The sequence below is a fragment of the Dasypus novemcinctus genome, chromosome 15 (genome assembly GCF_030445035.2).
Source record: "Dasypus novemcinctus isolate mDasNov1 chromosome 15, mDasNov1.1.hap2, whole genome shotgun sequence".
Classification (NCBI taxonomy): domain Eukaryota; kingdom Metazoa; phylum Chordata; class Mammalia; order Cingulata; family Dasypodidae; genus Dasypus; species Dasypus novemcinctus.
The window spans coordinates 89,961,712-89,987,426 of record NC_080687.1 but is presented as its reverse complement, the minus strand read 5'-3'; the positions used below and the strand labels follow the sequence as shown (position 1 = coordinate 89,987,426).

At 39.9% G+C, this 25,715-nt stretch overlaps 1 protein-coding gene across 1 annotated transcript in view; it reads left to right on the top strand.

The window, feature by feature from the left end:
• Positions 1-25,715, top strand: part of EPSTI1 (epithelial stromal interaction 1) — a 106,719-nt gene that overhangs the window by 60,933 nt on the left and 20,071 nt on the right. The window contains exons 9-11 of the mRNA XM_023590265.3: positions 1,075-1,158; positions 18,267-18,340; positions 21,836-21,935. Of these exons, the coding sequence (XP_023446033.2) occupies positions 1,075-1,158; positions 18,267-18,340; positions 21,836-21,935 (258 nt within the window). The remainder of the gene's footprint in view (positions 1-1,074; positions 1,159-18,266; positions 18,341-21,835; positions 21,936-25,715) is intronic.

Genomic DNA, 25,715 nt, shown 5'->3' with positions numbered 1-25,715 from the left:
AATGGTATGGGGGTCAATAGAGTGATGAAAAGGAGGAATGGATTAAGAAGTGTTTGAGGAAAATTGTAGTAAGGGAAAAGGGGGGACCGGTCTCTGTGATCTGTGGATATTATTATTCCAAAGACCCGACCTGAAATGCCTTGTCACCTGCCGTCACACTGCTGCTGGTAGTTTTATGAGATTAAGGGACTTTTCTAAATGTTAGCCTGTCAGGCTAGCCTCTCTGCCTGACAGTAGGAAAAGTGTATGATAAATGAAGAGACAGAATGCTTAAAATCCCGTGAATTCCAGGTCATGTGGTCACTGCTGGCGCACGGAGCCCCGACGTGGTGGGTCACAGGGATGGAAAGATGTCCTACCACATGTGTGTTTCTTCTAGGCGCCCCCTTGAAGTCCTAATTCAGCCAGAAGTGATGCCTCCTGGGCTCCTGGACAGCCCACCCCCACCCTGAAATAGAAATAAACTTCAGGGACAGATTAGGGATGCAAAGACTTTGGAAGAAACTGGACTTTATGTGGCATCACCAGTTGACACACTGTTTAATAAGACCCCCTGTGTGAGCTTAGGGGCAGAGCCTCCTAAGAAAACGTACTTGAAGGGTCATCCTCATTGGTATGTTGAATTTCTAGGAGGTGCCAATAGGTCGTGGAGAAGATGATGTGTAGACCTGTCAGTGCTTCTCAAGTCTGGACCACTTTTGCTCGTTCCTGATATTTATTGGTTAGCTAGTAGGGACATTCTTGAAACATACAGTCAACTTCCTATATTTCAAATCCTTCTCACTAGAAACAATCAGCTTTGCAAATCTCTGAGGGGATGCTTTTAAAGCTTTATTCACAAACATTTAAATCATCCTGTAAAATGTACTGGATGATTGTGCTTACACAAGGCTCCTTTTATATATCCCAAGGGGACATCTTCAGACGTAGACATAAATCAATCACTGAGCAAGTGTGTATGGAGTGCTTGCAGTATGCTCGGCAAAGAGGCTGAGAAGTAGCAGCCATCTCATTGGAGTTAGTGGTGTATTGTGATGATTTTCCTCTTGGTGCATCTTCTCTACACTCTCACAGGCCAGGAGCCGGGCTTATGAACATTCTCCAGGAGAAGAAGAAGACAGAAGATTGCAAGAACTGAAGGAGGAGCAACACCAGAAGGTATTCGCAGGGCCCTGCTCATCATTGCTTATCATTTGCTGGTGCTGGTAGATCATTTTGAATGGTTTGTGAACAGAAATATTTAAGCCATGGAAATTCTAGAGGAATAGCACAAGCATTGAAAGTATCCAAGGGGCGTTGTGGGTAGGTTTTGAGGGAGTGGTGGTTACTCCTTCTGGTCAAAATGTGCATGGCCATGGAGGTCTACCACGTATTGAGTAGGTGCCAGCGGTTTGTGGAGAAGACGACAGCCATGTGTGAGCTTCAGAGCTGCAAAACAAAACTCAGCCAACACCATCACCGTTTTTACACCAAAGATATGTGAAATTACAAATAGAGCCAAAGAATATAATGTATAACAAACCAAGGAGGTGCATTAAGTTATGAGACCAGCTTAAACATTCACCTACAATAGATGTACACATATAATAAAAGCACTTATAAAGATATATACACCTGCGTACAAATGCGTGAGGCATTTGAAATGTTTTGAGAAATAGCAATCAATGAAATGAATGCAGAGCTGATTGTTCACAACTTCTCTAATAAAGAAAAAAAAACTTGTTAGTATCAAGGATTGAAACAGTAATAAAACTCTAAGTATCAAGAATAAAATAAAAATTAAATTAAAAGCAAATAGAAAATGAACGCAGAGCCTCTTAAGAAGACTACTTAAAGGGTAATCCTCATTTGTATATTGAATTTCTGGTATGGGAAAATATTCAGTGCTATAATTTGTTATACCCATACTCAGGGTCCAATAAATAGGCTCAGGTAGGACCAGAAATTTCTCAGCATGAGATGAGAATGATCTAGAAGACAAGTAATTAACACCAAGGTACAGCTTTATTCCAATTTCTTTAAATAAGCAAAGTCAATTATTTGGTGAGTAGGAGACCAATATCTTCCTTGCCATTATTATTTTTCAACTTTTCCTCTTGCCATATTGGTGGTTGATAAATCTTGTTAATTCTTCTTCCAGAATTTCTTTCAAATCTATTTGTTGCTTACATAATTGACTGGAATTCTCACTCCCATTGTGATTTCCTCAATTTGTTTAATTAATTTTTTTATGTCTTCATCCCTACAAAGTTTATTGTGGCACTTATGTGTAAAAATCACTTTATGAACTGGACTGTATACACTATTATTGCTATGATTTGAAACTTTTAGTGTTACTCTCTGTCCAATAGTGGCCAGCCCCTTCCTTGCTCATATTTCCACCCAGCTATGCAGTAAAAGTGACTGTGTCACTGGACAGTTTTGTTCATTGTAGTAGTCATTAAATCGTTTAAAGAAATAATGTGATGGTTTACATTTAGTTACTAGGCTACTGTATAAGCAGTGGAGAAACCACAAAACCTTTTTATCCTTTGGTGGTTTCCAGAAATAAGTATCTTCTTTTTGTGTGTTGATGAAGGCCTTATATTGAAATCCATAATTATATCATTTTATAATCAGATCCTAGTAATTAGCAGGTAGAAGATTAATCTGGTACATATTTAGGTTGTTCTTTCAAATAATGACTGTTAAATGACATGAAAGTGTAAATCTGTCTGAGCACCACCCCCACCCATCCCCCGCCCCACCAGTACTGGGGCTGGGGATTGAACCCAGGACCTCCCGTGTGGGAAGCAGGTGCTCAACCACTTGAGCCACATTCGCTTCCTTTCCATGAGCTTTTAACTTAATAACAAGTCTTTTTTTTTTTAAAGATTTTATTTATTCATTTATTTAATTAATTAATTAATTAATTATTTATTTATTTATTTTCCTCCCCCTCCCGCCCCGGTTGTCTGTTCTCTGTGTCTATTTGCTGCGTCCTCTTTGTCTGCTTCTGTTGTTGTCAGCAGCTCGGGAATCTGTGTTTCTTTTTGTTCCTCATCTTGCTGCATCAGATGTCCGTGTGTGCGGCACCATTCCTGGGCAGGCTTTCTTTCGTGCTGGGTGGCTCTCCTTATGGGGCGCACTGCTTGTGCGCATCAGCACTGCGCATGGGCCAGCTGCACATGGGTCAAGGAGGCCCAGGGTTTGAACCTGGGACCTCCCATGTGGTAGACGGACGCTCTAATCACTGGGCCAAGTCTGCTTCCTAACAAGTCTTAAGGTTCTTAGATACTGGGAAGAATGTTGTAAAGTCAGTTGTAGTTAAGATTTATTTTTAAATAACATCTATCAAATTTTAGATACTGTTTTATACAGTTTGGTGTCTATATTTGGAATGTGAAAACCATTAAAAGTAGACTATTTCACCAAGAGAATGCTCAACAGATTAGAAAATCAGATCTGGGAATTAATTTTCAGGTTGAGCAGTTATTTTTAAACAGTAAAAACTAAGCTTTTTATTTCTTAATAAATCTTGTTTTTCTTCTTGAGTTAGACAAATATTGATTCATGCATATTTTCTGGTTATTGATTGGACATATTTTTTTTATTATATAACCTTCTACATAAATTTCCCCCCTTACTTACTGTAGCCATCCAGTAAAATTAAGAGCTTTAGTGTATACATAATTCCATCCGTAGGGGCTTCAATAACAGTAGGAAATAAAAAGATATTTACCTCTCCGTTTCACCTTATTTTTGCTTTCCTCACTTTTTGTTCAATCTGATTGCTTTGGGGAAACGCATTCCCAGCTTGGTGGGGTCTACCACTCCTTATCACTTTAATGGGTTACCTTAAGGAAACAGGAAATGTAGAAACACGCTCATTCATTAATTCCATTCAGTCAACAAATTGTTATCGAATACCTACTTCATTCTAGGCATTACCCAAGGTAATCGAGTAATGCGTGGGTAGAGAAGCCAAGGTAGGTTTAGGTGACAGTGCCTTATTTTGCTCTGTGTGCCTCTGACTTTGACGTTCTTCCTTTCCTCTGGTCTCTGAGAAGGCTAACCTTCCTTGAGATTAACCCCTCGGTATTTGGCACTTGATTCATTTCCCTCTTACTTCTTCTAGAAATCCCTCTATAATTACTTTCCCCCTTAGGCCTTCATTATATTCTTCTCCATGGACTATTTCCTTTAGTGTCAATAATTGCATTCACTTCTTCCTTTCTAAAAGAAACAAGCTCTCCCTTAGTTGTGCAGTCCTCAGAGATACCACTTTTTCTGCTTCTAACAAATTAAAGAGAGAGAGACAAGAGTAATCTCACTGTGGCCACTCTTTATTACCCACTCTCTCCTTAATTCCTTATGATCTGATTTATATTCACAAATGCTCTTTTATGTTCACTGAAATGACTCTTTAAAGGAAATATTCCCTTCTGAACATTCGATTCAGTGCTCTTTTTTTTTTTTTGCCATCCCTATCTCCCTGTAATTTTGTAGTACTGTTAAATAACACTTTGAAGATTTCTTTTTCAGTCTTTTTAAAAAAACTGTATTATTCTGGTTGTTCTCTCTCAAAGGACTCTTTCCCAGTATCATTCATTCATTCATTTGCTTTTTTGGCCATCCGTCCACCCATCCATCCATCCATCCTACTGAGAAACATGTATTGGTTTTCTGTTTTGTGATAAGAATTGGGCAAGATGCTGGAGAAGAATTTAAGACCAGAACAAACAAGGTCCCTGCCCCCTGAAGTTACCATTTTATGGATAGATAGACAAGAGGAGACAAAGAAATGAGACATTGTGTGTTTTATTTTGTAGTATGAATTACTTTGTAGTGATTAATGCTATCAAGGAAATTGCTTGTTGTGATGATAACTTCAGGGTGGTATATCATATACTGTTGATTGCCTGCGAAGCATGTCCATTCCTCTCTTCTAAACCCTGAGTTTTCTTCAGGTGTCTACACTGCTTGGTGTGGCCTTGTGGAAGCAGCCAGGCAGTCAATCCCAAATGGTGCAGCTCTTCATGGGGGTTCCATTCTTCTTGACTATGAGGGTATCAGCCATGGGCATGTGATGCAATTTCAGCCATAGAACTAATGGGAAGCCTACATTTCAGCAGATTTTCAGTATGAAATATATTGCTCTTGCTGTTTAATGATTGTGTGTGTGTGAGATACCGGAACCAGGGATTGAATACAGGACCTTGCATGTGGGAGGCCACTGAGCCACATTGGCTCCCCTGAGTTGGCGCCCTCGTCAGTTTGCTCATTGTCCACTGGCTTTCTCCTGGCTGTCCACTGGCTGTCTGCTGGCTATCCCCTGGCTGTCCACTGTCTGTCTCCTGGCTGTCCTCTGGCTGTCCGCTCATTGTCTACCTGTTTTCTTTAGGAGGAACCAAGAACAAAACCCAGGACCTCCCCATGGGGAGGCAGGCACACAGCTGCTTGGACACATTACTTTCCATTTAATGATTTTTAATATTATTTCTTTTTTTGTCTGATGCTATTATTTGTTTACCAGCTTATTTTTCTGTTAACTCTTATGGGGCAATTTCTTTTTTCCTCACTTATTTTTTTATTAGACTGTGAGCTTACAAAAAATCATGTCTAATGTACAGAATTCCCATACATCACCCCTGCACCAATCCTTACATTATTGTCTTCACTTAACTTTAACTTCTCTGTGTTACTTGGTTTAAAATAGATTTTCAGTGACAAATATGGCTGATTTTTCTTTTAGTTGGTTTCATTGTCTCTTTTAATAGGTAGACTTAATACATTCTCATTTATTGTGATTACTAGTATATTTGCATGTATTCTTGCCACATTATTTACTTTTTATTTCCTATGTTCTCTTCCTAGTTTCCATTTCTTTATTTTTATGACTCTCTGACTGAATATTGTCTGTTCCATTTATTTACTGTTCCTTTCCCAGTATTCTAGTAGGTACTCTAAAATTTGTTAACCCTTACATAAACGTAAATTTTCTTTCAGCATCTAGAGCTGTGCTGTCCTTGTGGGGCTATTTGAATATAAATGAATTAAAAATAAAATTTCCTTTCCGCAGTCATATTAGCGACATTTCAAGTGCTTGATAGCCCCATGTGGCTAGTTGTTGCTGTAACAGACAGAAGAGATAACAGAACATTTCATCATTTCCATTGGATAGTCCTGATCCAAGTTAAATAGCTATTACATATCATTCCTGATCACTATAGCATGACAAGGACCTTAGCATTCTTTCTTGTTGTTTGTTGCTTATGTGTGTGTCTACATATGTATAATTTTTACACTATATACCCAAAACTATTTAGGCTTATTGTAATAATCCTTTTCCCCATTCTAATGTTTTCTTTTATTTCTACTTCTTTCCTGGACTGATTATTATCATATTTAGCTGGAGTATGCCTTTAGAGAAGGTCTCTGGGGTAGCAGAATCCCTATATCTCAAATATTTTTAATGTGCCTTGACACTTGAATGCTAGTCTTCTCAGATCCTGCCTTTAAAAGTCTTTTTTCCAAAACGTTGAGGATTTTGAGCCATTGTCTTTTAACATCCAGTGTTATCCTTGAGAATGCTGATATCAATATGAATTGTGTACCTTTTATAGATAGTTTTTTTTTCTCTTTTTCTGGAGGTTTTCCTTCTTTTGTTCCTTCTTTTCTCATTCCCTCCACTCCTCCCCTTATCCCTCCTTCTTTCCTTCCTTTTTTTTTTTCTTCCGTGCTGCGTGAAATTTCAGTGCTTCTGTTTTTGTTTTTAATCTTGCATGGCCTTTGGTTGGTCCCTTTAATCTCAAAATACAAAGTCTCCCTTCATTTCAGGAAAATTTCAATTTTTATGTTTCTTCCCCTATCTTGCCTCTGCCCTACCATTTCTGGGATATCTACCAAATGGAAGTTGGAAATTCTAGATATGTTCTCTGTGTCTTTGAGTTTTCTTCTATGTCCAATGTCTATGGCCTTTTTCATTGCATTCTGGGAGTAATCTTTAGCTAGATCACCCTGCTCACTAAATTATCTCCTAACTCTCCATTTGTTTTTTCACCAAGGTTGCCGATTGACTTTTCGCAGCAACGTTCTGCTTTATAAATGAACTGTTCTTTGTGACTGCTCTAACTGATGATACACAGACAAACAATGTCTTCAATTTACCATGATATTTGTTTTTCCTATCCATTTTAAGTTTCATCTCTATGGATTTCTTTCTCAAATGTTTGGTGGTTCTCAGTTACCTTCTCATGTTTATTTGGCTGTGCTGCCAGGTGGAGCATGTCTTTTGGGTATGGTAGCTTTTTGTTCCTCCCAGAGGGTCTGTAGGTACCTGGGGCATTGCCCTGTCTCTCTATGCCCAGTCATCTCTCCCGCATTCACTCTTTACCGCGCGGGCTGTGCCCTATTGCCTATTGTCTAGCACAAGTGAGGGAAGGAAAAGAGTGTGGCATCACCACTCCCAGTTCAGTTCTCCGGCTGATTTTCTTATGGATGGCCTCAGCTTCCCCTCCTTGACCACCTGCAGGACCACTGCTAACTTAGCTCCAGTTTATCCTGCACATCTGTTTCCTCATTTATTTTACCCTGTCTCCTTTCTGTCTTGCAGGAATTTCTCAAAATTTCTAACAGACTGATTGCCCCTGGTGTGTTTGCATGGTTCTTGATTTTATATAGTCAACTGCAAAGTAAAATCAAAATATCAGAACATACTCATTTGAAAAACCTTGGGGTGCCAGAGAAATTTAATATTATTATAGAATACATAAAGGATTACAGTGATGGCACTTTATGGAAAGTGCACATAAAGCTGTACACAGAGAAAGAAAAATCGTATCTTATAAATATGTTCAGTAGTCAAAAACAAAAAATAAACTAAGCATTCACTTCAGGAATTTAGAGCAAGAACAGTGAACGATACTGAAAGAAGAGGAGGGAAGTAATTAAGATAAAAACCAGAAATTACTAATAAAGCTTCAAGGAACAGCTGTTCTAAAAATCCAACAGCTTGTTCTTTGATAAGGTCAACAAAAGGAAGAAATCCCTGGCAAGCCTAATCAAGAAGAGATTAGTAAAAACACAAATATCTAACATTCGGAAATAATTTAATATATATTACTATACATAGTACTATGCTGGTAAATTGAAGATCTGGATTACATGAATGATTTTTTCTAAGAAAATACAGAAAAATGACTCAAAGTATTAAAATATATAAAGACAATGCAAATGATTTCTAAAGGTTTCTGAGAATTAACTACCTTCCAACAGACCAAACTCAGATAATTTTATAGTTATGTTCTTTCAGATTTTTAAGAAATGGATTTTTTGGTGTGTTTTCAAGTTCTTTCAGCGTGTCTTCCATTCTCAGATGCTAAAACAGGTACCATACAATAGGTTGGATTAATCAATGGGAATTTATTGGTTCACGGTTTTGAGGTTAGGAGAAGTCCAAAATTGAGGTGTCAGCAATTGATGCTTTCTCCCCGGAGTCTGTGTGTGGTGCTCTGGGGTTGGCTGCCAGCCATCCTTGGGTCCTTGGCTTTTCAGCCACATTACAGTGCACACGACCATGTCTTCTCCTTCCTCTGGAGGAAGGATTCCAGGAATCCAGATTAGAACCCAACCTGGCCCAGTTGGCCACACCTTAATTACAAATAACATCTTCAAGAGGACCTATTTACAGTTACAGTCCACAGGAATACATTAAGGGTTTATTCTAGGGATGCAAAGATGACATAACTTTATATCTTATCACTTCAGTAGACTAATTCATGAGAAAAAAACATTTAACCATCCTTCCGTTGAAAAAAAAAGGATATTCGATAAATTTTAAACTCTATTTAGAGGCAAATCTTAATGAACTAAACACAAAGACTGGGGGAGAGTGTAAACTATAATGTAAACCATTATCCATGTGGTATAACAGTGCTCCAAAATGTATTCACCAAATGCAATGAATGTCTCATGATGATGAAAGAGGTTGTTGATGTGGGAGGAGTAGGATGAGGGGGTTGGGGGATATATGGGGACCTCATATTTTTTTAATGTAACGTTTGAAAAAAAATAAAGAGAGAAAAAAAATATTAACATACTTATGTCAAACCAATAACCAACATTCTACTCAGTGGTGAAACCAAGCAGTTAACAACATAAATATCACTGTTGCCTCTACTGTTAGCCTGCATTGTTCTGGAAACTCTAGGGTCATGCTTCTCAAAGTTATTTGATAGAAAACTATTTTTGGTAAAAAAAAAAAAAACTATTAACATTGTATAAAACAGTGTTTGGGAATTATTTTAGCCATCACAGTTGGACAAAATATGAAAATACAAGGGAAACTTTTCTAATTATTGGAAATAAGAAGTAAAGTTATCATTTATGGATGAGAGTAATTTGCTTCTACTACCCAAGAGAATCAACTGAAAAATGATTAGAACAAATGGAATCCAATAAGAGAGAGTTGGTTATAAAATATGTATAAAAGAATCAACAGTTTTCTCAAATACCAGGAAAAAAGAATTAGAAAATATAATGGGGTAGGGGGGAGATCTCATTAAGGAACAATTATGCAAAAATTACTCAGTTGCTAGAGGGTTTGGGCAATGGGGAGAAGAGGGAGATAAGACTTTCCTGATATGTAAAGGTCAATTTCAATAAAGTAGAGGTAAATGATGCTCCTGAGAGATAAACTCAATATTGTAATAGCTACAGTTCTACCCAAATTAATTTGTAAGCTTAATGCAATTCCAGTAAAAATTTCAATGGAATTTGTTTAAGGTAATTTGGAAAACTGTTTCTAAATTTTAACTGAGAGAATAATCATTGGATTAAATATGAAACATTTGAAAAGTAGAATAATTTGTGTTTGCTGGAGTGGGGAAACTTATTTTATTAGCTGTAAATTCTTCTGTGCTGCAAAGACAATCAACTAAAGTGCTATTTGACAACATTAAATTCTAGAGTTTGTGAAATATAAGAGTTTCCTAAGAGTAAAAGTAAAAATTTTTCCCCAGGAAATAATCAGAGATGTATATAAGATGTACAAGGTTGATTTTTAAAAAAATATTAATGGAAAAGCTGAAAGAATTTGTTCAGTGAGGGAAGACTTGAAGGCTTTGAAGTTTGGAAATCATGCAACAGTTATTACCATTTTTAATGACATAGGAATATGCTCATCTATGAAAATGGGGGTAAAAAAGCAGATTATAAATCTCAGTGTGTACGGACTTTAATCTTACCTCTTCTTCTCCCTGCATGGCAACTTTGCAAGTTACTCCAGCTCTCTAAGCCTCATCTGTCATGTACAGATAGTGATATTTATAATTTACCTCTTGGCATTATTTCCAGGATTAAATGAGAAAAAGCATGTAGGTGGTTATTGTAATAGCTGGCACATGCGAAGCATGAAAATGTGCCCTAGGGTGATGATAATAAAGTTGTAATCTAGGTATATAAATCAAGAATAGGACAGAAATATACTGAGTGTTTAAAGGAAGTTATCTCTGGGTGGAGAGTTTGTGAGAGGGATTTTTACATTTTCCTTTATAGTGTCTGTGCTTCCTGTATTTTCCACAATGAACAACAATCTTCATGAGGAAAAAAGTTTTTTGAAAATTGAAAGTTGCTAGGAAATATTTTGTGTAGGATGTATAAAGGTGTGATTTAATGATTATGATCATAGCTGGAAGTCTATTTCTCTTTATATTGAAGTGAGAGAACTAAAAACTAGAAGAGGTGTGTATACACTATTAGCACTAATTTTTTTCCCCTTTCACTGAATTTCTCCATTAATATTTACTTCTTCCAATTTGGTTGGTTCCTCTTAAATTTTGGGTAGTTTTTACCTTTCCTCCCCTCCCCACCGATTCTGGATAAGCAAAGCCATCTTTGTCCTTCTGGGAAAGTCACAGAGCCAGGATGACTTCTCAACTATTTCCCCCCCACCCCCATATTAAAAGATAGTCAAGGGAGTAGCTGTGGCTCAAGCAGTTGAGCTCCTGTTTCCCACATGGCAGGTCCTGATTCTATTCCCAGTACATCCTGAAAAAACTAAAAAGAACAAACAAAACTGCGATGGTTTGCTCGGTCGGTAGAGGTGGGGTCTGGCTGCGGACGAGGGGTTGGTACCACTTGGGACGAGGGGTCGGTCTGGCAGCAGACGAGGGATCGGTCTCACAGGGGTTGCACGGTTCGGCTGACGGGGTCGCCCGGTGAAGCCAGCGACGAAGGGGTTGCCCGGGGAAGCAGGCGACAAACTGGGGACAAGGGAGGCCAGGCCCTTGTTGGGGGCTCTCAGGACTGGAGGGCGCACGGCAGAAGAACTACCGCGGAGACAAGGTAAACACGCAAGTCCACTTTACTGAGGGAGAGGCAACAGTTTTATAGGGGCTGGGGAAGGCTGATTGGTCGAAGCCATGCCCTGTTCTGATTGGTTGCCGGCAAAAGGTCAGTGGGCGGTACTGGACGGGGGAGGGGTGGTGGTTAGGGATTGGCTGTCGCTGTTGCTGGGGGAAGGGGCAGGGTTTAGGGATTGGTGGCTGCTGTTGCTGGGGTGGAGGGCAGACTGGATTTTTCCGCCCACGCCTGGCTGTTGCTGCTGTCGGGGGAGGGGAAAAGGGCAGACTGGATTTTTCCGCCCACGCCTGGCTGTTGCTGCTGTCGGGGGAGGGGAAAAGGGCAGACTGGAATTTTCCGCCCTGCGCCTGCGCAGGGAGAAGGAAGAAGAAGGGTGCCACCCCACAAGGCATCGGGTGGCGCCATCTGGGAGGAGGGGCGGCCGCGGAAGCATGGCTGCCGAGAAGGGGAGACCCGAGGGCACTCTGCGCCCATGCCGAGCTTCCTTCAGGGGTGGCGGTGGGCCCGACCAACCACCCTTTTATGGGGGCAGCGGCTTGGCCTGCCGCGGCTGCTCCCCTGCCAGGCCAGCAAACCACACTTCAGCCCGAGGGGTGACCGCAAAAACAAATGAAAAAGCCAACTCAGGGATGCTGATGTGGCTCAGTGTTTGAGTACCAACTTCCCAAATACGAGGTCCCAGGTTCAATCCCACCCCAGTACCTCAAAAAAAAAAAAAGACATTCAAAAGAAGGGGTCCTTTAACCTTCCCAGATTATGCAAATATCTTGCTTCCACTATCTTTTTCCTCTTGTTGCATTGAGAGAACATCCACCTTTAGGAGAAGCTTGTCCTGTTGGGTGGTGGTGCTTCCCTGTTTACGTAAGAGCGGTCAAGCTGAATCGCTTCAGAACACACCTGCCCTGGGATTTAGACACATTTGTCCAGTGGCCCTGTCCAGTCTCCACTTACACCCAAGAGTTGCTCTGGAGTTGCCTTCCACTCGGGATTCACCAGGCTGCCCGAGGGCGTCCACACCCATCTGTCCTGTCTATGTCCCTTGAGTAGGGCGGGGCACGGGTAAATTGGAGCATGGCGAAGTGTTTCCAACTGCCCACAGGAAACAGTGACCCCTTTTACTTCTTCCTCTTACCTTGGGCTTCCCAGCACAGACCTGCTGCGCCAGCCTGTGGCTCCCAGGCGGAGTAGCCTTCTCCCAAATGGAAGGGGAAGCTTAGCAGGGAAGACACAGCCACTGACGTGGTTTCCTTGTTGTCCCCATAGTTCACCACACACCACTGGCCCAGTGTTTACAGGAAGTTCTGCCCTTGGCATCTCCAAGGTGGGATTTTACTTGCAATATCACTTTACGTGCCCCCTTTTAGGGAGCTCCATCCTGAATGTTGAGCGTCATGTGGAGCAGTGATGAGACATACTCTCTTTCCTCGGGGTAATTTCATGGCCACACTTTACATGTCAATGATACCCACAAACGTTTGCTGCTAGTTTCTTTTGCTTGCATTCCTGCCTGTCTGTTCCCAGGTGACATAGTTTGAACTTGAGTTCAGCAATGCATTGCCTTCTGCTGTGTATCACAGGTGTCTTGGGGTCTGTGCCCCCGCCCCCCCATTATACTGTGATATCCTTCAAGTAGGGTCTGTGTCTTATTTGTATCTTTATCTCTAGCATGAATCCAGGTGTCTGGAAAATGGTTGGCGCTTAATAAATGTGTCAAGTGGAGCGGGGCTTGGCAGTGCCTCAGATGCTGTGTGTCATCGCCCTCCCACTTTGGGCGTTTTGATTTTCTTAATGTCCAAAGCGCAGCCCCTGGAACAAGAACAGCTTATTTCGTGTCTGCCCAATTAGATATTGCACTTCTCTGCGAGGCCCCGGTAAATGAAGCAAGGACATGCTCACAAGGCATGCGGATGCATCCACAGAGGCTATCAGTGCAGCAGCACGAATTAATTAGTTGAATTTATCCTTGTTGGGACAGAAGGAAAGCCAGCCTTTCCCTAGTAAACACGCTTTGCTGGTTACAGGCTGGTCATTCTGCATGCAGCAAAGCCAGAGCCTCCCCTTCCACCATCTGGAGTCCGGCTCCCATCCCTGACTCCCTCCCGGCCTTTGACCTCCTCTCTCCTGCCCTTGCCTCTGTAATGGGCAATGCTTGAGCTTTTTTCCCTTCCCCTTTTCTTCATAAAGTTGTGTTTTGCTCCTTTACACCTTGAACTATTAAAAACTAGGTGTTTGGGGGAGCAGGTGTAACTCAGTGGTTGAGCACCTGCTTCCCATGTACAAGGTCCTGGGTTCACTACCCCATGCCTCCTAAAACAAACAAAACTAGGCATTTATTGGGATGTTTAAATAAAGAAAAGTGTAAAGAAACAGAATGGCTTCCACCATTGATATACCTCTACTGATGGTGTGGACAAGTAGTAGGTGCACACATTTCAGAAGTTCAAAAAGAAATAAACAATACACGTAATGCTAAAGCTTTCTTCTCCATCTCACCCACCTTCCAAGTTCCTCTCCCTAGTGGCAGTTAATGTTTTCTTGTGTATATAGAAAGCAGACAACTGTGGGTGGGGAGAGGGGGGAAGGGGAGAGAAATCTTTAAAAAAAAAAAGATTTATTTCTTTATTTTCCCCCTTCCTCTCCCCCCCACGCTGCTGTTTTTTTGCTGTCTGTGTCCATTCGCTGTGTGATCTTCTGTATCTATTTATCTTTTTGGTCTTCTCTTTTCATTTTTCTCTCTAGGATTCACCCTGATTCAATCCTGGGGACCTCTGATGTGGAGAGAGGTTCCCTATTAGCTGCAGCATCTCAGTTCCTGGTTTCTGCTGCACTTCACCTTGACTCTCTCCTTCATCACTCTTTTGTTGAGTCATCATCATCTTGCTGCGTGACTCACTTGTGCAGGCACTTGGCTGGCCACGCAGGCACTGGCTCTCTGCACAGGCACGCTTTCTCTTCTTCTTTTTTACCAGGAGGCCCCAGGGATTGAACTGGGGTCCTTGCATATGGTAGGTGGAAGCCCTATCACTTAAGCCACATCTGCTTCCTATTGACATTCTTTTAAAAATGTTTTATTAGAGCAGTTGTGAGTTTAGGGAACAATCATACATAAAATACAGGAGTACCATATGCCACTCAGCACCCCTACCTTGCACAATTGATGAAAGATTATTTAAGTAGTACTCCTAACTGTTGTGCATAGTTTACACTAGGTTTGTTTTTTCCCATATACTGTCCTATTATTAATACCTTATATTAGTGTCATATATTTGTTATAATTCATGAAAGAATATTCTTATAATTGTTCTCTTAACTATAGTCCTTCATCTACAATTGGGTACTCTGTGTTGTACAGTCCTACTTTATCCTTCAATTTTTATTTTAGTAACATACACAACCCAAAGTGCTATAAATGTTTTTAAACAAGTTTTTAAAATTTTGTTTATGGTATTTTTTTTCCCAAATGGAAGCTTTGAATTTTTATACAGCCAAATTTATTTGTCCTTTTCCTTTATGATTTTTGGAACTTTCTGACTCCAAGTTTATAAGTAAATTTACCCAAAACTTCTATGGTTTTATCTTTAGATTTAAATCATATACCTCTATAAAATTTATTTTGATATAAAAGTAAAGGATCTAGTTTTAGTTTTTCTCATGGTGGTTAGTGAGCTCATCACCATTCATTGAACGCTCTCTCCTACATTAGTTTAGCATGTCAATTTTATGATACACTTTATTTCCATATGCATTAGGTCTTTTTGTGGGTTCAAATTGTTTTAATTACTGTAATTTCATGATTGTTTTACTATGTGGTGGAACTTGCTCTTCATCATTACTTTTGTTTTTCAGGGTTTTTCATGGCATATTTAATTTTTTCCAGATAAATTTCAGGATGATTTTGCCAAGTCTGAAAAAAACGATCTTAATAATATATAATAATATGTATAGGTCTTTATATACATCATAAGATATATTTTCTAGTTTTTTGGTTTTGTGTCATATTTCAGAACCATATATCAGAGTTCATTTTTTTAAACTTAGGATGGGCTGGACACAAGAAGTTCTTCTTTGGGGAGAGCAGGGATCTTGTGTATGAAAAGATCTAGCATCTTTTGGCAAGTGGGATTTAGATTTCATCTTAAGTTAGAGATATGTTCCGCTAAAACTTTTGCGTATGAACAGGCCATGTATTGGGGACATGGCTGATTATATTCGAGGGTGATGAGATATTGAAACTTATCCTTAATCTTAACCCCCTATTTTGCATGCATCCTGCAGAGGTGATTAGATACAAGAAAGTCTAGTCTTGATTTTGCTACAAGTGAACTGTTTAGCTCTTGACAAGTTCCTTAAACTACATCTCTGATCTGTTTGCTCACCTGTAAAACAAGAACAATCATGCCTATTCATTCATTTCATCAAATAATTCTTTATCTACCTCTGTCCTTCAAGTTTGTTGCAAGGGGTACTTCACAAAATTCTGGTAAAATTTTTATTTGAAACTATTATGATCCTGTAGTTATACACTGTGCTTTTAAAACATTTCATTTGTTTATCTCCCTAAATCCCGCTAAAAAGACAGAAAGGAATTTTTTTGGGAGGTAGAAGCTATAAACAAAAAAAAGAGGTCAAGGGACTGCAGCAGAGAAGGTATCTGCAAAATTTTGGAAGCTGGCAAGTAGATGCACTGGCAAATGACTTAGTGGAATCAAAAAAGCCAGACTCATTTGTAAGAAGCAGTAAGGAACAAGCTGATTCAAAGCATAGGAGTTGGAGGCACCTGCACTTCTGAAGGCCAGAGTTGAGAACAGGGGATGAACTGGAAGTCGAAATGAGGAGCTGTCAGACCTCTAGGTACCACCCTCCATGGCCCTGAAAGTTAAAATATATAAGAACAAAAAGCTGTGGGGATGAGGGACGGGGGGCAGTTATTGAGAGGGAAAAGTTGAGGTTTGGGGTGGAGGAAGCAACAGAGACATAAATCTCCCATTATAGGAAGTGAGGGCTTTACAATTGAAAAAGAAATCTAGAAATAGCAGAGGATGCCTCTTATTAAGAGGGAGCTAATAACTAGACCAAACCTCATGGAGGAATTGAAAGTGAACTGTCAGAAGAGGGGTGGGAACAGAGAAGGCAAGAAAAACAGGAGCTTGTTTTTTTTGTTTTTAGTATTAGCCTGGTTGTACCAATAAGGGGTGCTGTTACTTGGTAGACTTTTAAAACTATGTGTATTCCAGTGATAATTAAAATGAAAGAAAAGACGTTATGCCATTGTGGAAGGTCTGTCTCGGCCTGCTACCACAGGGCCAGGGCATAGCATCCTGTAGGCGCTTAACACTTGTTGAACGGTTGAATGAATATTATTCAATTAGAAGACTCTCTGGTTTGACCCTTGTTGGCACTAAGTAGTAATAACAATTAACAACTGTGCCTTAGGGACTAGTGAGTAATATTTATTTGCTATATCACTGCAGAAGAAACCACTCTTTTTATTTCGGTGTCTTGTAGAAAGTTGGATGGTCTTTGAATAAAGTTAAAAATAAAATGTCAGTCTGAACATCGGGCTTATTTTATACTTTTCATTAGGAACTTCTGGGGGTTACAAAATAAGTGTGTTAACATGTTTATCAGCATGTGACAGTATTTTCTTTACTAGAAAATCTCTCTGACATAGGCACTGCCTTATGAGTTAGGTGTGGTAATTTACTTCCCTCTGACTTCTTCTGTTTTTGAAATGAGGATAAGACTCATGGTCTGCCTAACGAAGGTGGTTGGGACCTAGTTCTCTGGTATCTTCTTGTAAACATAAACAGATTCTGAAAGCTTCAGTAGACAATCAAAATGTCAGGAGCTAGAGACTTAGTTCTGGTAACACTCATCTCCTATTTGAAGCAAATTATCCCTGCCTGGGAGCCCCAAGTGCTGCTAGTAATAGAAGTAACTTGTCAGTGAAGCCTTCTTCTCCAGGCTGGAGAATGTTTTAATAACAAAATTACACTATAGAGTTGAATCCAAAATTTATTTTTAAGATGCTATGGATTTATTAGGGGAGAGAGCTGGAGAATTACCAAGAAATGAAGGGTATTATATGATATTCCTTAGGAAACTAATTTGTTTTCCTTTGTAGGACACAGGTGAGTTGGACTCATGTTTTGTTTTCCTCTGTGTATGTTATACTCATTGGTCTAATACCTTGACCAGGCACATTGGCTTTTTCTTTTTTCTTTTTTTTCCACATCATCTTCTTTTTTTCCAGCCTTTTTTTTTTTAAAGATTTATTTATCCCCACCCCCATCCCCACTGTCTGCTCTCTGTGTCCATTTGCTGTATGTTCTTCTATGTCTGCTTATATTCTCATTAGGTGGCTCTGGGAATCCATCCTGGGACCTTCTGGAGTGAGAGAGAGGCGATCATTCTCTTGCACCAACTCAGCCCCCTGATCTGCTGCGCCTCTTATTGTCTCTTCTCTGTGTCTCTCTTATTGTTGTGTCATCCTGCTGTGCCAGCACTCCTGCATGGGGCAGCACTCCTGCATGGGGCTAAGTACTCCACTCAGGCCAGCACTCCGCATGGGCCAGCTGGCCACATGGGCCAGCATGCCTTCACCAGGAAGCCCTGGGCATTGAACCCTGGACCTCCTTCCTATATGGTAGATGGGAGCCCAATTGCTTGAGCCACATCTGCTTCCCTTCACATTGTCTTTTTAATGTCCTAATTTTACACTCTCAGAGCTATTCTGTTTGACTAGTACTGTCATTATTTTTGTTACTTATATAAGAAAATAATTTCACATGGAAATGGTGCTTAAGTATAAGTTTCAAAAATGAGATATTCTACATGCTAACATTAAATATGTAATTGATTTGGTGTCTTCTGTACAGCCGTGTTAATGGAAAATCATATTTTTTAAATTGTATTGTTCCTAGAGTGAATTACTGGCATGGAAGAGGCAGCTACAAGAGGAAGAAAGAGCCAGAACTCACCAGACTGAACACAGGAGGTATAATTGGCTCATAAAATAAGCATCCTGATTAAATCAATCACCAGTAAAGTTTTCACAGTATTTTAGGAAAACGCTATAGCAATACTGAATATAGCCTTTTTAATCTGTGATATTGGGGTGGCATATATGTGTGTGTGAGGGAGAGAGCCTGTATCAGTACACATACATATACATGTGCACATACCCACAGTGTTCAGTATTTCCGGATAGGTGGCATTGTGAAACTCACAGTAGAAGACTTAATTGTGTTCTCAGGGTTTGAATTTATTTAGGTTATATTTCATTTACCTCCCATGGAACAAACCTTCATAATCCTTTGAAGCAATGCTTTACCATTTGCAGCCTACTTTAGAATAATTGAATTAATATATATGGTGGGATAACCATACCTCAGTATAAAAGTACAAGAACTGCCATTAAAATTATTTTGTATTGACTAATCCTTGGGGGAAGGGGAACCCCATATCATGCTGACATTGGGGGCAGTGCTAACAACCACCATCTTGCCTATCACTATTGCATTTTGGCTTTCTCAGGGGGCACTTAGGCTATTTGAGTTCACTGGGGAATTCTTGAGTGTCTTAGAAGAAGAATTTATCAAAAGGGCTTTCATGATTTTGAAAGTGAGTGGTTTCTCTCATGTGCTTAACCTCCTCACTGTCACCGAAGTGTATTTTTAAAATGTGATGTGTTCATTTTATAAAGGAGGACTTGAAGAAATGCTCCATGGTTGGGCCCAGTTCTGATGCTCCCACTCACTGTGTATGGCACTCATATTCTTTAGACTGCACCATGCCACCACCATCGTCCAGTCAAAATAGCTTTTAACCGTTGAATATAAATTTATATGCACTTCTTAGCTTATAAGGATACATCAGAATTCTGACACATGGGTTAAGCCATTTTGTTGGATAAGGGCAGACTGTGACTGCTACCTATTTGTTATAAAGTAGGCCATCAATTAGTTTAGCCATTTTTAATTAGTTTTTCTCCTTTTCTCTTTAAAAGGTTTTCTATTTTTAAAAAACCCATTTTATTTATGTAACATTGGTTGCTAGTCATAGCCAGTTATTTATTTATTTATTTTTTTGGATTTCTGAGGATTAATTCTATTGTGAAGGCTTTAAGCATCAAAGAAAGTAATTCATCATGTTATAGGCCTCACTGCTAAGAAATTAATCTTCAGTTGGCTAACGATAAAATCAAAAGTTCCTTGATTAGAGGTGGAAAAGATGATTTCTTCTTATAGAATCCCTGACCCTCATTCATTAATTTTATTTCCATACTGCTGGTACTTAAATATGTGTGGGGTTGCTTAGTTTCACACCTCATTTTCACTTTCAGTTGGATCTCCTTAGATGTATGTCCAAATTGAATCCATGAGAAAATCTCTCTGGATAGTAAACTCACCAATCAGTTTTGAAATAACTAAGTCCTGAAGCACATTTTATGTTTCAATCATTTTTAAAAAGTGCTTTTATTTGTATTACCCTTTTGAGGATACAACGAACTTTCCCATGTTATCCTATGAAAGTTCTCATTCAGTAGCATCTTTAAGAATAAAATTACTGTGTCTAATCCAACTCAAAGCAACAACAAAAGTTATGTAGTAGGTGTTTAAGGGACATCAGTTAAGTTTTTTCCAGGGGCATTTTTTTTTTCCCCAAGCCAAAGGCCCATGTTTTAGTTTTTTGACAGCCAAAGCAGCAAGGAGATAAATACCCAAGTTCACTGTTTTCAAGTTCTGCCTTCCATCCAACACCAGACCTCAATTTCATCAGTTCTCTGCCACTGTATAACAAGGATCCCTTTTCCTCATTTCCATTAATACATTCATCATTTCCTTCTAAGGCCTCGTCAGAAGTCCCTTTAGCATCCATATTTCTACCAACAGTCTCTTCAAAGCAATCTAGGCTTTTGCCAGCAAGCAACTCAAAATTCTCTCAGCTTCCACCCATTACCCAATGTGAAAGCTGTTTCCACATTTTTTAGTATTTGCAGTGGCAGCACCCCACTTTCCTGGTACCAAAACAGGTTTTAATTTTCTGTCTCCCAGTGTAAATACCATGCAACGGGCTGTCTTAAACAATGGGAACTTAATAGTGCATGGTTTTGAGGTTAGGAAAAAGTCCAAAGTAAGGCATCACCAAGGCGATGCTTTCTCCCTGAAGACTGGCATCCAGGGGCATAATTTTATTGGAGTCAGAAAGGCAATATGCTTTCAACTGTTTCGAAGTTCACGAAGCAGAAACCTCAAGCTGAGTTTTATAATAGAAAGCGTGTGGGTTCTGTTCCATTCTCTTGTGAGCCTGAGTGCACCTGAACCTGACCCAGTTTAAATTTTGAGTAACAGAAGACAAACAGAAACTCCAGAGAGAAAAGAGAGAGCCTGGAGGTCAAGGGCATGCAACAAACTGGGCTATGGGCCTTGAGTTGATACTGGGTTAACCCAGGGTTGACATTTTAGCCAGGACTAAACAGGCACAGACTAGGCACACCATCCTCCACGACCTATGCTTCTCATTTACGTGCCTGAAATGGAGGCTAAAGTGACAGCACCTTCCCTTCTTGCCATAAAGGTGTATCGGGTGGCCAGGGGGCACCAGGCGGTGTTCCAGCCTGCCACGACATTATGGTCTTACTGTTCCTTGGTAATCCCTTTAGGTCACAGGGTAATTGTTACAATCGTATTTTTCTAGCTTCCAAGGCCCTGATCCTACTCAGCTGTCCATGGATAACTGAGCAAGGTGTTGCCTTTATTTATTTATTTTTTTACTTTAAAATTGTAATATATAATACACAGAAAAATACATAAATAATTTAGAATAATAATTGATTATAATGTGAACACCCATGGAGCCAGGTCAAGAAATAGAATAGCGCCACCACCCACCCTTACGATAATCTTGTTCTTGCCTCTCTTTCTAGTTTTCCCTCCTATGTTTTGAACTTAATTTCTACAATGGGTTGACAGAGCCTAAGGACAAGATGTATCCATGCCTTCTTTTGAAAGCTTTTTCTTCCCTCTTCTGATAGTTCCCTTTTCCTCCACTCCTGCCCCCTTCCTCCTACTTTTGTCTTTATGGGGTTTGACATCTGCCTTCCAACAACAGAGCTACCATGTCTCTTCACGTTCCAGTGCTCGCTGAGCCTTCCCTCTCCTCAGCCCCCGGGCTCATGCCCGGATGGTCTTAGAGGTGCCCGTGCTGGGTGAGCTGGGTTCTTGCTGCGCTGCAGGAGATGGATCAGTGAAACGCTGAAGTTAGGCATTTGTGCCCCTTTTGGCCTGAGCTGAGCCTGGCACCAGCTTCAGTGAGGGGTTGTTAAGAGCGTGTCATTATGGTTAATGTGAGGAGAAGTTTCTGTGGATTTCTTCTACGCTGAAGGGAAGAAGCAATCCCCACAGTCAGTTCGCACGGCACATTAGGTTCTCAAAAATCTCTCGCCCTGCAGCCAACTTTGCACTTACACACATTTTTCCTTGTTTGAAAGGGTAAATAATGCTTTCCTGGACCGACTCCAAGGCAGAAGTCAACCAGGTGGGCCCGAGCAGTCTGGAGGCTATTGGAATATGAATAGCAGTAACAGCTGGGTGAGCTTTTCCTGTTCTCTTTTAAAAATCATCTTTCAAAGTTGAAGAATGAAAACAATGAGAATTTTAAAAATATGTGATGGCCTTCTCCCTAGATATTATTTTTTCGGGTGTGCTGTTCAGCTGTGTCATGGGCAGTCAGCCAGTGTGATTACTGTAAATTCTACAGTAGCTTCCTGGAGAGGAGGAGAGTCCTGGTTTCAGCTCTGGCCCATCACCATAAAAAATGACATCTGCCCTTTGTTCCCAATGTGATTGCCTTGACTTTAAAGCTTTTTATCACCCCTTGCCTAGATGTACAACAAAAACAAATGAACATTTTTGGGTCGGGGGGTGGGTTTAAGTAAAATATGGTTATAAAAATGCTAAGCTCCTCTATAATGCATTCTTTCAGGGAACTAGCTCATCAAAGAAACAGGAATTTAATTTTTCACTCCAAAATGATTTTTAAAAACCCCTACAGCAAAAGGCACTTTTTGAAACTGAAATGTCCTTACGGATTTCTGTGAAGAAAGCCTTGCAACTGTGTTGTAATATATGCTTAATGTACTGTGTGTACTCAATATATTAAGCCAGCACCAAAGCTTAGGAACACATGTGATTGTGAGGTTTGTAGTGTGTACAGAATCAAAATGAACTACAGTAAGCTTTAGAAGTTAATTGAAGACCAAGTGCAAGTGTACCTACTCATCAAAATAATATCAAGGGACAGAAATCTTTAAAGAAGCACAATATAGCAAAATAATCAAGGGTTTGCTGACCTGGAATTTCTCAAGAAGGCCATCCTTTAATAAATACTTGAGAGTCATTTTTGAGAAGACAGTTTGTTAGAAATCTTATGTGCATGTTACCTTAAGAGGCATCAAGGAGTTAAAATTGGTGGATGGATTTCACAAATGATTACATATTTCAGAGAACTGAATGACGGCAATTTTGCAGAGAATGCATACTAGATGCGTATATTTATCCATATTATATATATTCACTTGTATCTCCGTGGCATTCAGAATAGGGACAACATAGAAGGAGAGAGAAAAGAATCAAAACACAATGTCTTAGGAAGCGGACTTGGCCCAGTGGTTAGGGCATCCGCCTACCACATAGGAGGTCCGCGGTTCAAACCCCGGGCCTCCTTGACCTGTGTGGAGCTGGCCCATGCACAGTGCTGATGCGTGCAAGGAGTGCTGTGCCACGCAGGGGTGTCCCCTGCGTAGGGAAGCCCCACGCGCAAGGAGTGCGCCCCCTAAGGAGAGCTGCCCAGTGAGAAAGAGAGTGCAGCCTGCCTAAGAATGGCGCTGCCCACACAACAAGATGACGCAACAACAAAAAAAAGAAACACAGATTCCTGAGCCGCTAACAACAACAGAAGCAGGCAAAGAAGAAGATGCAGCAAATAGACACAGAGAACAGACAACTGGGACGGGGAGTTGGGGATAAGGGGAGAGAAATAAATAAATAAATCTTTAAAAAAACCAAAAAAACACAATATCTTTGCTCCGTGTTTTACAATTATTAACTTAAAAAAATGCATGAGTAGGGTTTATGTGGAAAATGGGGCTTTGTGAGTTTAAGACAGTATTCAATTCACATCATTTGTAAGTTGTGGAACTGCTTAGGATTTCAAGTTGGATCAGGACTTGGCAACTCACTGTGCATTTCCTCCTCCACTTATAACAATCCCTAAAATTTAGAAAGTACCTAGAGAAATATGTGAGATTGAGGTGAAGGTGATGGGAGAGAGGAAATGAATACCACCATAGCTTCCACTGAGAAAAGAGAAGTGGGGAATCTGGCTCTTCACTGACTGTTGGTCAGTGAATCTGCTTAGATTCCTCAGAGACAAAACAGAGGAACACCTTGTCCTCATGATGTCGCAGCAAGGATGATTGAGGTTTCCTTAGTAGGGCAGGCATATCCTACATTCTCAGTAGGTGGTCATCTGTGCTTCCCGTAGTTGAAAGAAGCCGTGATGGAAAGATAAGAGCTTCCTCAGGCTCCCGCCAATACATTTTTACCCACTTATGGACCTCTGTTCTCTATGCCTGCTTTTCCTTGAGGATTAGATTAATCTCCTCCACTAACCAGAGGACTTTGTTTTAACAATACTCACCCTTCTCCTGAGTCATCAGATACTCCCTCTCAACTAGAAAATCCCCGTCAGTATAAAATATAAATAAATAGAAACTCTATAACCTTTCCAAATAGCTACTGCTCTATTTCTTTCCTCCCCATGGAGCAAAACCTCAGGAGGTAGCTGTGCTTGCTCTCTCTAATTGCTTTCCTCTCATTTTCTCTTCAACTCACCCTAATAAAGTTTTAGTGCCTGCCTATCCAGCACACCTGCTCTTGTCACGGTCACTAGCCATGTCCGCATTGCTCAATCTTATGGTTATTTCTCAGTCTTCTTCTTTCAGACCTAACAGTGTGATTTGTCATGCTAAAGGGCTACCTCCTCTTTGAAATGCTTTCTTACTTGGCTTCTGAGACACTCTGCTCTCCGGCTTTCCACCAGTCTCAGTGGCCACTTCTTTTCATTCTCCTCTGTTTTTTTCAACATTGGAGTGCCTCAGTCACCTTGGATCACCTTCTTAACCTTATGTAATCTCACCACCTTGGTAGTCTCCTTCGGTAAATACCATCCCTATGTATATTACACCCAAATTTCTGTTTCCAGCCTGGACTCCTCCTCCAAACTCCAGACTTGTATATTGAGTGTACATGCCCTATTTGGACGTCTAAGAGACCTCTCAACTTTAACATGTACAAAGTGTAACCTTTGATCATCCTCACACCAATGCTCTGCCTGTGCTTTCTTTCTTCACTAGTGGCATACCCCTCACTCACCCCCATCCTCTCTGTCAGCAGATCCTTTTGACTCTATCTTCAAAGTATACCAAATTCAATAGCTTTGTACTACCTTCTCACTATTATCCTGCTTTCAACCTCTATCAGCTTTTATCTACAGAGATTATTATAATAGCCTCCAAAATGGTTTCCCAAATGTCTCGAAAGTTTCCTGTATAAAAATGAAAAGGAGGAAATAATTCCCAAGTGATATAATAGGTGATTGTAACTTTGAATTATATAAAAACTGTATTAAAAAATGACAGGCCACTCTCATTCATAAACATAGATGAAAAAAAAAAAACCCCACAAACAAAATGTTGGCAAACAGATTAAGCAATGGATTTTGTAAAAATGTGTAACATATCCTGATAAAATTGGATTTATTCCCAAAATGCAAGCATGGTTTTATCATGAAAATCCACTGAGGTAATTCACTTCATGATATATGATAGAAACACCAATGATCATCTTAATAGATATGGATTTGATAAATTCAGCACTGATTTGTAATTTTTAAAAAAACTTTTAGCAAACAAGAATTAGAAAGAAATTTCTTTGCCTAATAAATAAAAAATCTACAATAATAAAATATCATAATCATTCCCTTTAAGTCAGTTATAAGGATTCAAAAAGAAAAAGACATTAATAAATCACAGATGATACAATTATCTATATAGAAAGTCCAAAAGAATTTATATCCCACTTATTAGAATTAATAAGGGGCCAGCAATGTTGGGAGGTTTAGAATAAATATAAAAAAATAACTGCATTTCTACACACCAGAAAAAAATAGAAAATCTAATAAAAATTTCCAACCAGAGATATGTAGACTTTTGTCTTTTTAGGGAACATTATGAAAACTGCAGGAAAACATTAAGGACTAAACAAATAAATAAATAGAGAGCTATACCTTCTTAATGAATAGGAATGAAT